Genomic DNA, 13,128 nt, shown 5'->3' with positions numbered 1-13,128 from the left:
CATTTCAAGTGTTCATTGTGTACTTAAAAGGTTGTAAGGATTCCAACCTCTTCTACCCTCCCAGGAAAATGTTCCAGATCCCCACCATACTCTAGGATCAGTCCCTGCAGATTGAAGGGTGGCTAATGTTGTCCCACTTTTCAAGAAAGGACAGAGAGAGAAAACAGGGAATTATAGACCAGTTAGCCTGACGTCAGTGGTGGGAAAGATGCTGGAGTCAACTATAGATGATGAAATTATGACTCATTTGGATAGCAGTAACAGTATAGGTCAGAGTCAGCATAGATTTACGAAGAGGAAATTGTGCTTGACTAATCTTCTGGAATTTTTTGAGGATATATCTATGAAGATGGACAAGGGAGAACCAGTGGATGTAGTGTACCTGGACTTTCAGCAAGCCTTTGATAAAGTCCTACATAGGAGATTAGTGAGCAAAATTAGGGCACATGGTACTGGGGGAAAAATAATGACTTGGGCTGAAAATTGGCTGGCTGACAGGAAGCAAAGAGTAATGATAAACGTCCCTTTCGGAATAGCAGGCGGTGACCAGTGGGGTACCACAAGTTTCAGTGCTGGGACTGCAGCTGTTTACAATATACATTAATGATATAGATGAAGGCATTAAAAGTAATATTAGCAAATTTGCTGATGACACAAAGTTGGGTGGCAGTGTGAAATGTGAGGAGAATGTTATGAGAATACAGGTGACTTGGATAGGCTAGGTGAGTGGACGGATGCATGGCAGATGCAGTTTAATGTGGATACATGTGAAGTTATCCACTTTGGTGGAAAGAACAGGAAGGCAGGTTACTATCTGAATGGAGTCAAGTTAGGTAAAGGGGAAGTACGAGATCTAGGTATTCTAGAGGAAGTCATGAGACAGTTGACGGTTGAGCAGTGGATGTGGTGTACATGGACTTCAGCAAGGCATTTGATAAGGTTCCCCATGGCAGGTTCATTCAGAAAGTCAGGAGATATGGGATACAGGGTGATTTGGCTGTCTGGATTCAGAATTGGTTGGCTGACAGGAGACAGAGAGTGGTTGTAGATGGTAAGTATTCTGCCTGGAGGTCAGTGCTGAGTGGTGTCCCGCAGGGCTCTGTTCTTGGGCCTCTGCTCTTTGTAGTTTTTATAAATGACTTGGATGAGGAGGTTGAGGGGTGGGTTAGTATGTTTGCTGATGACACAAAGGTTGGAGGTGCCGCTGATAGTATCGAGGGTTATTGCAGGTTTCAGCGAGACATTGACAGAATGCAGAGCTGGGCTGAGAAATGGCAGATGGAGTTCAACCTGGACAAATGCCAAGTGATGCATTTTGGAAGGTCAAACTTAAATGCTGAATATAGGATTAAAGGCAGGATTCTCGGCAGTGTGGAGGAACAGTGGGATCTTGGTGTTCAAGTGCATAGCTCCCTCAAAGTTGCCACCCAGGTGGATAAGGTTGTTAAGAAAGCACATGGTGTTTTGGCTTTCATTAACAAGGGGATCGAGTTTAAGAGCCGTGAGGTTATGCTGCAGCTCTACAAAACCCTGGTGAGACCACACTTGGAATACTGTGTCCAGTTCTGGTCGCCCGATTATAGGAAAGATGTGGAAGCTTTGGAGAGGGTGCAAAGGAGGTTTACCAGGATGCTGCCTGGACTGGAGGGCTTGTCTTACGAGGAGAGGTTGACTGTGCTCGGAATTTTCTCTCTGGAGAGAAGGAGGAAGAGAGGTGACCTGATCGAAATGTACAAGGAGAGGCATGGATAGAGTTGATAGCCAGAGACTTTTCCCCAGAGCAGGACTGACTGCTACGAGGGGTCATAGTTTTAAGGTGTTAGGAGGAAGGTATAGAGGAGACATCAGAGGGAGGTTCTTCACCCACAGAGTTGTGAGCGCGTGGAAGCGGAGTCATTAGTGGACATTCAAGCGATTGCTAGACATGCACATGGACAGCAGTGAATTGAAGGGAATGTAGGTTAGGTTATTTTAGTTTTGGATTAGGATTATTCCACGGCACAACATTGTGGGCCAAAGGGCCTGTAGTGTGCTGTACTTTTCTATGTTCTATGTATATCAGTCAATGAAAGCAAGTATGCAGGTACAGCAGGCAGTGAAGAAAGCTAATGGCATGGCGGCCTTCATAACAAGAGGAATTGAGTATAGGAGCAAAGAGTCCTTCTGCAGCTGTACAGGACCCTGGTGAGACCGCACCCGAAGTATTATGTGCAGTTTTGGTCTCCAAATTTGAGGAAGGACATTCTTGCTATTGAGGGAATGCAGCATAGGTTCACGAGGTTAGTTCCCGGAATGGCCGGACTATCATATGTTGAAAGATTGGAGCGATTGGGCTTGTATACACTTGAGTTTAGGAGGATGAGAGGGGATCTGATTGAGACATATAAGATTATTAAGGGATTGGACACTCTGGAGGCAGGAAGCATGTTTCCACTGATGAGTGAGAGTCCAGAACCAGAGGACACAGTTTAAAAATAAGGGGAAGGCCATTTAGAACAGAGTTGAGGAAAAACTTCTTCACCCAGAGAGTGGTGGATATATGGAATGCTCTGCCCCAGAAGGCAGTGGAGGCCAAGTCTCTGGATACTTTGAAGAAAGAGATGGATAGACCTCTTAAAGATAGTGGAATCAAGGGTTAAGGGGATAAGGCAGGAACAGGATACTGATTGTGGATGATCAGCCATGATCATAATGAATGGTGGTACTGGCCCGAAGGGCCGAAATGCCTACTCATGCACCTATTGTCAAAGTAAATCTTTCAAATCCCCTTTGAACATCCTGTGCCTCCTTGTTATTGATTCTTCAACCAAAGGGAACAGCTGCTTCTTAGCCACGCTGCCCACATCCCTCAATCTTATACACTTTAATCAGGTGGCCCCACTTCAGCTTTCTCTGCTCTAAAGAAAGTAATGTAAGCCTATCCAGCCTCTTTTTATAGCTAACTGCTCCATTCCATGGTCCATTATCTTGGTAAATCTCCTCTGCACATCCACCACTGCAATCACATCCTTCCTAAACGGGCAACCAGAACTGCACACAGTACGTTAGCTGTGGCCAAACTAATAGCGTTCAGTTGTCCTCTCACACTGTCACCATCAGCTTCTGGAGGTTCTGATACACATTCCCCTGCTTGAAACTTGCTGTGCATTGCATAGAATAACCAATTGCTGAACTGCTGAGTGATGAGCAGATTCAATTGCTTTAGAATGGCTAGAATGTTAGAATCCACATTAGTGGCAGCACTGTCTTCTTGAATCTTTGGTTGAAGGTAAACAACTTGATGAGGGCACCTTCCAGAGTTAGGCCAAGTGGAAACTCTGCTGAACAGGATATTCCGGCAAGGCCTTGTGTTGACTATTTGGAGATGGCTGGTAGGAGGTCTCAAACACAGTGATGATGCCGGCAGGTAAAAGACCAGCTCAATTCCTTGCTACTCAAACAGTTCATTAAGGTCTAGGTCAGTTTGGTCTCCACCCACAGAGAGAAGGCAAAGATTTGGGTGATATCCAGCATTTGCTTGAGAAGATAATAAAATGTGAGGCTGGATGAACACAGCAGGCCAAGCAGCATCTCAGGAGCACAAAAGCTGACGTTTCGGGCCTAGACCCTTCATCAGAGAGGGGGATGGGGGGAGGGAACTGGAATAAATAGGGAGAGAGGGGGAGGCGGACCGAAGATGGAGAGTAAAGAAGATAGGTGGAGAGGGTGTAGGTGGGGAGGTAGGGAGGGGATAGGTCAGTCCAGGGAAGACGGACAGGTCAAGGAGGTGGGATGAGGTTAGTAGGTAGCTGGGGGTGCGGCTTGGGGTGGGAGGAAGGGATGGGTGAGAGGAAGAACCGGTTAGGGAGGCAGAGACAGGTTGGACTGGTTTTGGGATGCAGTGGGTGGGGGGGGGGGGAAGAGCTGGGCTGGTTGTGTGGTGCAGTGGGGGGAGGGGGATGAACTGGGCTGGTTGGGGATGCAGTGGGGGAAGGGGAGATTTTGAAACTGGTGAAGTCCACATTGATACCATATGGCTGCAGGGTTCCCAGGCGGAATATGAGTTGCTGTTCCTGCAACCTTCGGGTGGCATCATTGTGGCAGTGCAGGAGGCCCATGATGGACATGTCATCAAGAGAATGGGAGGGGGAGTGGAAATGGTTTGCGACTGGGAGGTGCAGTTGTTTGTTGCGAACTGAGCGGAGGTGTTCTGCAAAGCGGTCCCCAAGCCTCCGCTTGGTTTCCCCAATGTAGAGAAAGCCGCACCGGGTACAGTGGATGCAGTATACCACATTGGCAGATGTGCAGGTGAACCTCTGCTTAATGTGGAATGTCATCTTGGGGCCTGGGATGGGGGTGAGGGAGGAGGTGTGGGGACAAGTGTAGCATTTCCTGCGGTTGCAGGGGAAGGTGCCGGGTGTGGTGGGGTTGGAGGGCAGTGTGGAGCGAACAAGGGAGTCACGGAGAGAGTGGTCTCTCCGGAAAGCAGACAGGGGAGGGGATGGAAAAATGTCTTGGGTGGTGGGGTCGGATTGTAAATGGCGGAAGTGTCGGAGGATAATGCGTTGTATCAGGAGGTTGGTAGGGTGGTGTGTGAGAACGAGGGGGATCCTCTTGGGGCGGTTGTGGCGGGGGCGGGGTGTGAGGGATGTGTCGCGGGAAATGCGGGAGACGCGGTCAAGGGCGTTCTCAATCACCGTGGGGGGGAAGTTGCGGTCCTTAAAGAACTTGGACATCTGGGATGTGCGGGAGTGGAATGTCTTATCGTGGGAGCAGATGCGGCGGAGGCGGAGGAATTGGGAATATTCCCAATTCCTCCGCCTCCGCCGCATCTGCTCCCACGATAAGACATTCCACTCCCGCACATCCCAGATGTCCAAGTTCTTTAAGGACCGCAACTTCCCCCCCACGGTGATTGAGAACGCCCTTGACCGCGTCTCCCGCATTTCCCGCGACACATCCCTCACACCCCGCCCCCGCCACAACCGCCCCAAGAGGATCCCCCTCGTTCTCACACACCACCCTACCAACCTCCTGATACAACGCATTATCCTCCGACACTTCCGCCATTTACAATCCGACCCCACCACCCAAGACATTTTTCCATCCCCTCCCCTGTCTGCTTTCCGGAGAGACCACTCTCTCCGTGACTCCCTTGTTCGCTCCACACTGCCCTCCAACCCCACCACACCCGGCACCTTCCCCTGCAACCGCAGGAAATGCTACACTTGTCCCCACACCTCCTCCCTCACCCCCATCCCAGGCCCCAAGATGACATTCCACATTAAGCAGAGGTTCACCTGCACATCTGCCAATGTGGTATACTGCATCCACTGTACCCGGTGCGGCTTTCTCTACATTGGGGAAACCAAGCGGAGGCTTGGGGACCGCTTTGCAGAACACCTCCGCTCAGTTCGCAACAAACAACTGCACCTCCCAGTCGCAAACCATTTCCACTCCCCCTCCCATTCTCTTGATGACATGTCCATCATGGGCCTCCTGCACTGCCACAATGATGCCACCCGAAGGTTGCAGGAACAGCAACTCATATTCCGCCTGGGAACCCTGCAGCCATATGGTATCAATGTGGACTTCACCAGTTTCAAAATCTCACCTTCCCCCACTGCATCCCTAAACCAGCCCAGTTCATCCCCTCCCCCCACTGCACCACACAACCAGCCCAGCTCTTCCCCCCCACCCACTGCATCCCAAAACCAGTCCAACCTGTCTCTGCCTCCCTAACCGGTTCTTCCTCTCACCCATCCCTTCCTCCCACCCCAAGCCGCACCCCCAGCTACCTACTAACCTCATCCCACCTCCTTGACCTGTCCGTCTTCCCTGGACTGACCTATCCCCTCCCTACCTCCCCACCTACACCCTCTCCACCTATCTTCTTTACTCTCCATCTTCGGTCCGCCTCCCCCTCTCTCCCTATTTATTCCAGTTCCCTCCCCCCATCCCCCTCTCTGATGAAGGGTCTAGGCCCGAAACGTCAGCTTTTGTGCTCCTGAGATGCTGCTTGGCCTGCTGTGTTCATCCAGCCTCACATTTTATTATCTTGGAATCTCCAGCATCTGCAGTTCCCATTATCTCTTTGCTTGAGAAGACTTTCCCAGCATCTTATCTAAACTGGTACCTTTTAAGGGATCCAGGTTCTATGGCAGATTACCCACATTAAGGTCTAGGTCAGTTAGGGTCTACGTCATGACTCCAGGAATCATGTGATCAATGGCCCTCCTTATTTCAGTTGATGCATTCAGGCAGGAAGTTGCCTTCTTTGGTAGCAAGCTAGACTGAAGAATCTATGCATTTCCCTCCTGTCTTAGGCTAGCTCCATGCCTCCATTGGTCAGATTATCTGATCATCAAGAATGATGCCTTCCTTAGTAATGCAGTTCCCAATAATAAAATTGTCCAGAAAAGTTGGTAGGAGACAAGCTGGTTAAGACAGTGTTGAATCTTGCAAGAGTTTCCTTGAACGTCATGCTGAAGAGGTGTATGTCATCCAGATACACAAGGATGGGCCGGAAATTAAGATCGCCAAACATTTTATTGATCAATAGCATGACTGTGACAGGAGTATTATAAAGTCCAAACTGCAGTTTTGTATATTTGTAAAGCTCCCCATGCCTGTTCAGAATGCTGTCGAGTTTTGAGAAGATTTGTAGCTCAGGTTGAGGTTCTGGATGTAAGTTTGCTCGCTGAGCTGGAAGGTTCGTTTTCAGACGTTTCATCACCATTCTAGATAACATCATCAGTGAGCCTCCGGTGAAGCGCTGGGACATAACACCAACGCTTCACCAGAGGCTCACTGATGATATTACCTAGAATGGTGACGAAACGTCTGAAAACGAACCTTCCAGCTCAGCGAGCAAACTTACAAACTTCCTTGTCTTTTAAATATCTTGTTCAGCGAAGGGTAGCTGGTTATAACCATGGGCGAAAATCGAGATTGCAAAATTACTTTATACCTTGAGAATTTGCAGTGCTTTTCTATTCCTATTTAGAAGTTAAACATCCTTATTAGTCTTTGCGCTGAATGCCCAGCAATTGATACAGATCCTCATTTTTCCATCTTTCTTCATTGTGGGAAGTACGCAATATTCATTCTTCATGACTCCTCAGTCTAACAACTTTGCAGGTAGTCCCTACTAGTCATGGTGGGAGATGCAGCAATAAGTAATCTTTACCGGATGGTCATCTTTAGTCATAATCCTGTGGCCTACCAGGTCACAATACCCATTATTTTCATCATGTTTACTGCAACTTGTCCCGTAGTTGGTCAGCATAGAAACAAGCTACGGCTTATAGGTGTAGTCCAACTCAGCAACATCCATCTTTCAAATAAAGTGAGTGATGTATCCTCCAGTCATTCTATTATATGTAATATCTGCAGGTTTATGGGCAATCGTGGGTATCTTTGGTTGGAGGTAAACAACTTGATGAGGGCACCTTCCAGAGTTAGGCCAAGTGGAAACTCTGCTGAACAGGATATTCCGGCAAGGCCTTGTGTTGACTATTTGGAGATGGCTGGTAGGAGGTCTCAAACACAGTGATGATGCCGGCAGGTAAAAGGCCAGCTCAATTCCTTGCTACCCAAACAGTTCATTAGGGTCTAGGTCAGTTCGGTCTCCACCCACAGAACGATACGCCTTGAGTGTGTGGAGCAATTTCAAAGACTCATGCACCCCTTCTGCTTAAATCAATGTGCTCCTCATAGCAGTCACCATACATGTTTTCCAAGGACACCCATTTATCTCTTAATACATTTGATCCAACAGTTAGGTCACAAATTACCAGAAAACCAAAGCTGTGAAAAGTGTGACTGAGGACAATTAGGCAGAGCTCTATGAAGCCACCAAAGGGAATGTCCAATCCCTACGAAGCAGAGACTCTGTTGGGGAAAGAAGTTTTATCAGCTCACACTGCTCACTTCTCAGTGAGATGCTCATGGTAAAAACTGGCGATTAACTGTTAACACCTTCGCTTGTGAGTAAATTAAGCGTGACACTACAACTGTACCAAATTTCAAGCTCACTGTAGGGCAAGCCCCTATTGCTCTACATAAGGTTGGGCTTCTTCATGAGAAATCTCAGTCCTTACCTCACCTTCGGTGGGATGCCCAATTAGCTTAATGTCTGGTGAAAAGGAAAGGCCATTGCCCAGGATGGGGTGTCTGCATCAGATCGAGGTGGTGGCAGTGATTATGAAGGGCTCGCAATGCTAACACCTGTTTGACAGCCCTTGGACAGGATCAGCCATGAGGTTAACCATAGAGATAAAGCAGCAAGACCGGATCCGTGCTTGCCGTGCAACATATCTTTTCTGCCTGCTTCTTCAGCTCGAAGTTTACATCTGTTTGTGCTGATTATCACCTCCTAGATTGTAGCCTCTTTCTTGATATTAAGAGCCCAATCCTTACCTATAATCTATACGATATAATCCAGTGTAACGAATTAAGATGTGTCAAAATTAAGGATCCTCAGCTCTATTTGTATATTACCATTGTTCACTACCTCTGCTAGGCGGTCCTTCAACTGCTGCCCCTGTCGATTTGAAGGAGGGATGCAGCAAGATGATGTAATTGAACAACTCCAAAGACATGGAGAGGTTCCCCAATTTCCTTCAGCTTGCTTGTACTCTCAGAAATATCAAATACAAGTAAAGGCTATTTAGTGTAATAAAGATCTCTGAAGCATCTCAGTTTATTCCCTATAATCCTGCTTGCCTGCTTCCACTTTTTAAACTACAGCATAACAAAACTTTTTCCCCTCAATATTTTATGGAGCTATTGATGAAAAAGCAGTACCACGGATCATTCTTTCAAAGAACTGATGCTGAAACGTGAACAAAATAGTCTCCATCTTTCCTTTTGGATCCTATGTTGTAGGTTTTAAAAATTACCTTTTGCCAATTTAAATGCATTTTTTTCCTAGTATGTTATAGTAACTATGATTATGGAACATAAAGATTTCTTCAGGAATTGTTGTCTTTTGACAATATGTAGAGTATCAACGTCTTAATCTTTCCCCATAGTTCATCCCTTTTTTAACTTGCAATCAGTTTTGTTGCCTTTTTTGCTCCAGCTCCAGTAATGTAATACTTCATTTTTGGATTGTGATCAAAATTGAACATGGGATTTCATAAACTTTATGAAATCAGTTCCTCACATCATTGAGAAACCTTGTCATAGTTTACTAACACTCATTCTATGATGTAATTCCATTCATGACTTCTGATTTGTCAACCGTATTGCAATGTGGACGTAAATGACTCTTTATTCTTTTTTTAGAGAGGTTTCTCTCTTTATGCTCTCCAGATTTTAATGCTATCACCAAATTTCTCAAGCTTACATTTGACTGCACACAGGTCACTGAGATTAAGTTTAGACAGCAAGAGTAAAATCACTCATTCATGTTGGGTTAAGCACAATACCCCCAAGAGTCCCAAGTATTCAGTTTTTTTTAAATCAACTATTCTGTAGCAAGATTTCAATCTTGTGAATGAAACTCATTTCATTCTAGCGTAAAAGCCTACAGCTAGAACCATTGCACATTTGATGAAACAACAATTCTGAAATATGTGCCTCAACTTAATTTAATTGGCCCATTTTTGGTTTCAAAGGACAAGTACCTGATAGATAGATAGATAGATAGATAATATATTGAAATATGCGATTAGAACTCAGTGGGTGGAGATGTAAATTTCACTCTGCCTTAAAGAGTTGGTAATTAAAAATACCTAAACAGCAAGGATCATCCAAGCCAACAACACCATCAGTTCTAATCAAATCTTACCAATCAGCATTCTTTCCTATTCTGGATGTGACTGTTAATCAAAGTCAGGAATTTCCATAACTCAGATGCAACTAGATTGATATCAGAGACAGGAAAGAATACAAATGAATTGGATTTTCCCATGGAGCTACCTACATCGAGCTGCTGATTTTGGCTGATCCTTGTCTAGGCACACAATGGCAATTCTTTACACAGGAAGCAAATTAAGCAACAAAAAAAAACCTTGCAATTTTCTAACAAGTCTTCATTTGAATACAACATTCAGAACATCTATTTGTGTTTTTAGCCTATTACACAAACTTCCTGATTAGCTTCCATAATCAGTCCAAAAATTGTACAAAAGTTATAGCATACTATACCAATTTTGACTCTCCCTCGTTCTGGTCCTTCACCCATTACTAAAATGTTCGCAGGTTTCTAGAGGAATAAGAACACAGATCACTTAGGATTAATTGCCAGAATAGTTTCAAATAATTTTTGCTTCTCAAAGCAAGCTCAAAGTCTTTATAAACATAAATCCTTTCATCAACTACACAATTACAAAAAAAAAGCACATAAGTACAACATGGTTATCATTAGAAGCCCTCCGCTTCTTCCTGTCCCGCAGGCCCGACCAGGCCCCCTCCACCGACACTCTCATCCGCCTAGCGGAACTCGTCCTCACACTCAACAACTTCTCTTTTGACTCCTCCCACTTCCTACAGACTAAGGGGGTGGCCATGGGCACCCGCATGGGCCCCAGCTATGCCTGCCTCTTTGTAGGTTACGTGGAACAGTCCATCTTCCGCACCTACACAGGCCCCAAACCCCACCTCTTCCTCCGGTACATTGATGACTGTATCGGCGCCGCCTCTTGCTCCCCAGAGGAGCTCGAACAGTTCATCCACTTCACCAACACCTTCCACCCCAACCTTCAGTTCACCAGGGCCATCTCCAGCACATCCCTCACCTTCCTGGACCTCTCAGTCTCCATCTCAGGCAACCAGCTTGTAACTGATGTCCATTTCAAGCCCACCGACTCCCACAGCTACCTAGAATACACCTCCTCCCACCCACCCTCCTGCAAAAATTCCATCCCCTATTCCCAATTCCTCCGCCTCCGCCGCATCTGCTCCCACGATAAGACATTCCACTCCCGCACATCCCAGATGTCCAAGTTCTTTAAGGACCGCAACTTTCCCCCCACGGTGATTGAGAACGCCCTTGACCGCATCTCCCGCGACACATCCCTCACACCCCGCCCCCGCCACAACCGCCCCAAGAGGATCCCCCTCGTTCTCACACACCACCCTACCAACCTCCTGATACAACGCATTATCCTCCGACACTTCCGCCATTTACAATCCGACCCCACCACCCAAGACATTTTTCCATCCCCTCCCCTGTCTGCTTTCCGGAGAGACCACTCTCTCCGTGACTCCCTTGTTCGCTCCACACTGCCCTCCAACCCCACCACACCCGGCACCTTCCCCTGCAACCGCAGGAAATGCTACACTTGTCCCCACACCTCCTCCCTCACCCCCATCCCAGGCCCCAAGATGACATTCCACATTAAGCAGAGGTTCACCTGCACATCTGCCAATGTGGTATACTGCATCCACTGTACCCGGTGCGGCTTTCTCTACATTGGGGAAACCAAGCGGAGGCTTGGGGACCGCTTTGCAGAACACCTCCGCTCAGTTCGCAACAAACAACTGCACCTCCCAGTCGCAAACCATTTCCACTCCCCCTCCCATTCTCTTGATGACATGTCCATCATGGGCCTCCTGCACTGCCACAATGATGCCACCCGAAGGTTGCAGGAACAGCAACTCATATTCCGCCTGGGAACCCTGCAGCCATATGGTATCAATGTGGACTTCACCAGTTTCAAAATCTCCCCTTCCCCCACTGCATCCCCAACCAGCCCAGTTCATCCCCCTCCCCCCACTGCACCACACAACCAGCCCAGCTCTTCCCCCCCCCGACCCACTGCATCCCAAAACCAGTCCAACCTGTCTCTGCCTCCCTAACCGGTTCTTCCTCTCACCCATCCATTCCTCCCACCCCAAGCCGCACCCCCAGCTACCTACTAACCTCATCCCACCTCCTTGACCTGTCCGTCTTCCCTGGACTGACCTATCCCCTCCCTACACCCTCTCCACCTATCTTCTTTACTCTCCATCTTCGGTCCGCCTCCCCCTCTCTCCCTATTTATTCCAGTTCCCTCCCCCCATCCCCCTCTCTGATGAAGGGTCTAGGCCTGAAACGTCAGCTTTTGTGCTCCTGAGATGCTGCTTGGCCTGCTGTGTTCATCCAGCCTCACATTTTATTATCTTGGAATCTCCAGCATCTGCAGTTCCCATTATCTCTGATACTATCATTAGAAGTGGACTATTTTTGTGTATTTGGACAAAGAATGACTTTGGGAAATGACAAACTGCGATTCAAGTTCTACCTTCCCTTCATGTATGAACCCAAGCAGAAAAGCTGCTCTCAGAATAGCCATTCATAGTTGTTAAGCTCCAGGATGTTCCTGGAGCCAGACAGACAATACTAGAGTCACAGACAAAGAATGCAGTTTAAGTGAACTAGCACCAAATCAGTTCCACCTACACTAAAAATACTTTGTAATGAAAGTGTTTGTTCACGGGAGCACAAAGGCAATCATCATATGCAAAATCTTCCAATGTATAGTACTAAACTAATGAGGTAAATGCAGAACCTCTGAGAGACATACAAATCAAAAAGTTTCTCTCACTGGTCTCAACATTTCAAAATCTGCTTGATTTTTACAATTCTGTTGCATCACCAGCACCTATACTGCAACATGGAAAATTGTCTACATAAGTCCCGCTCTCAAAAAAGCAGGATAGTTCAATGGTGATTCTATCAGTCTAAACTTAAAGTGATAGAAGGCATCACCGACTGCAATAATGCAGCCTTAGCAAAATTATGACCTGTTGACGGTCACTCACTTTGGATTCCACCCCTCTCCCCCAAGGCCACTCGACTCCTGACTTAATTCATGCCAACCCATTCAACTCAATGATTTCTCTCCATAGATGCTGCCAGAATTGCTGAGCTTTTCCAGCAATTTCAGTTTTTGTTCATACTAACCTATGTTGCCCCTCAACCCACTCATGTGACACCTCCTACTCTCCATGCGAACGTAGTGCCAATCCATGCTGGTCCATGACCCCGCCCGTACCCTTTTCCATTGTATCTACTATGTCAACTTGCCTTGTATCTAGCATCCACAGACCTCAGGACCCATGTAGAAATGAAATAAAGTTGTAAGTGTGGATTGCAGAATTCACTATATTGAAAAAAAATGCAGAGGCTTGGTCCAATCTTGGATAAAAGAGATAAGT

General features: G+C 46.9%; 1 protein-coding gene across 5 annotated transcripts in view; it reads right to left on the bottom strand.

Moving 5' to 3' along the window:
- cdk8 (cyclin dependent kinase 8) overlaps positions 1-13,128 on the bottom strand; it is a 144,383-nt gene that overhangs the window by 24,690 nt on the left and 106,565 nt on the right. For all 5 annotated transcript variants that reach the window (XM_048532371.2, XM_048532372.2, XM_048532368.2 and 2 more), the window contains one exon: positions 10,135-10,192. In XM_048532371.2, the coding sequence (XP_048388328.1) occupies positions 10,135-10,192 (58 nt within the window). The remainder of the gene's footprint in view (positions 1-10,134; positions 10,193-13,128) is intronic.

The sequence above is a fragment of the Stegostoma tigrinum genome, chromosome 6, assembly GCF_030684315.1.
Source record: "Stegostoma tigrinum isolate sSteTig4 chromosome 6, sSteTig4.hap1, whole genome shotgun sequence".
In the NCBI taxonomy this organism is placed as follows: domain Eukaryota; kingdom Metazoa; phylum Chordata; class Chondrichthyes; order Orectolobiformes; family Stegostomatidae; genus Stegostoma; species Stegostoma tigrinum.
The sequence above is the reverse complement of the archived record's forward strand: the minus strand, read 5'-3'. Positions and strand labels throughout refer to the sequence as shown.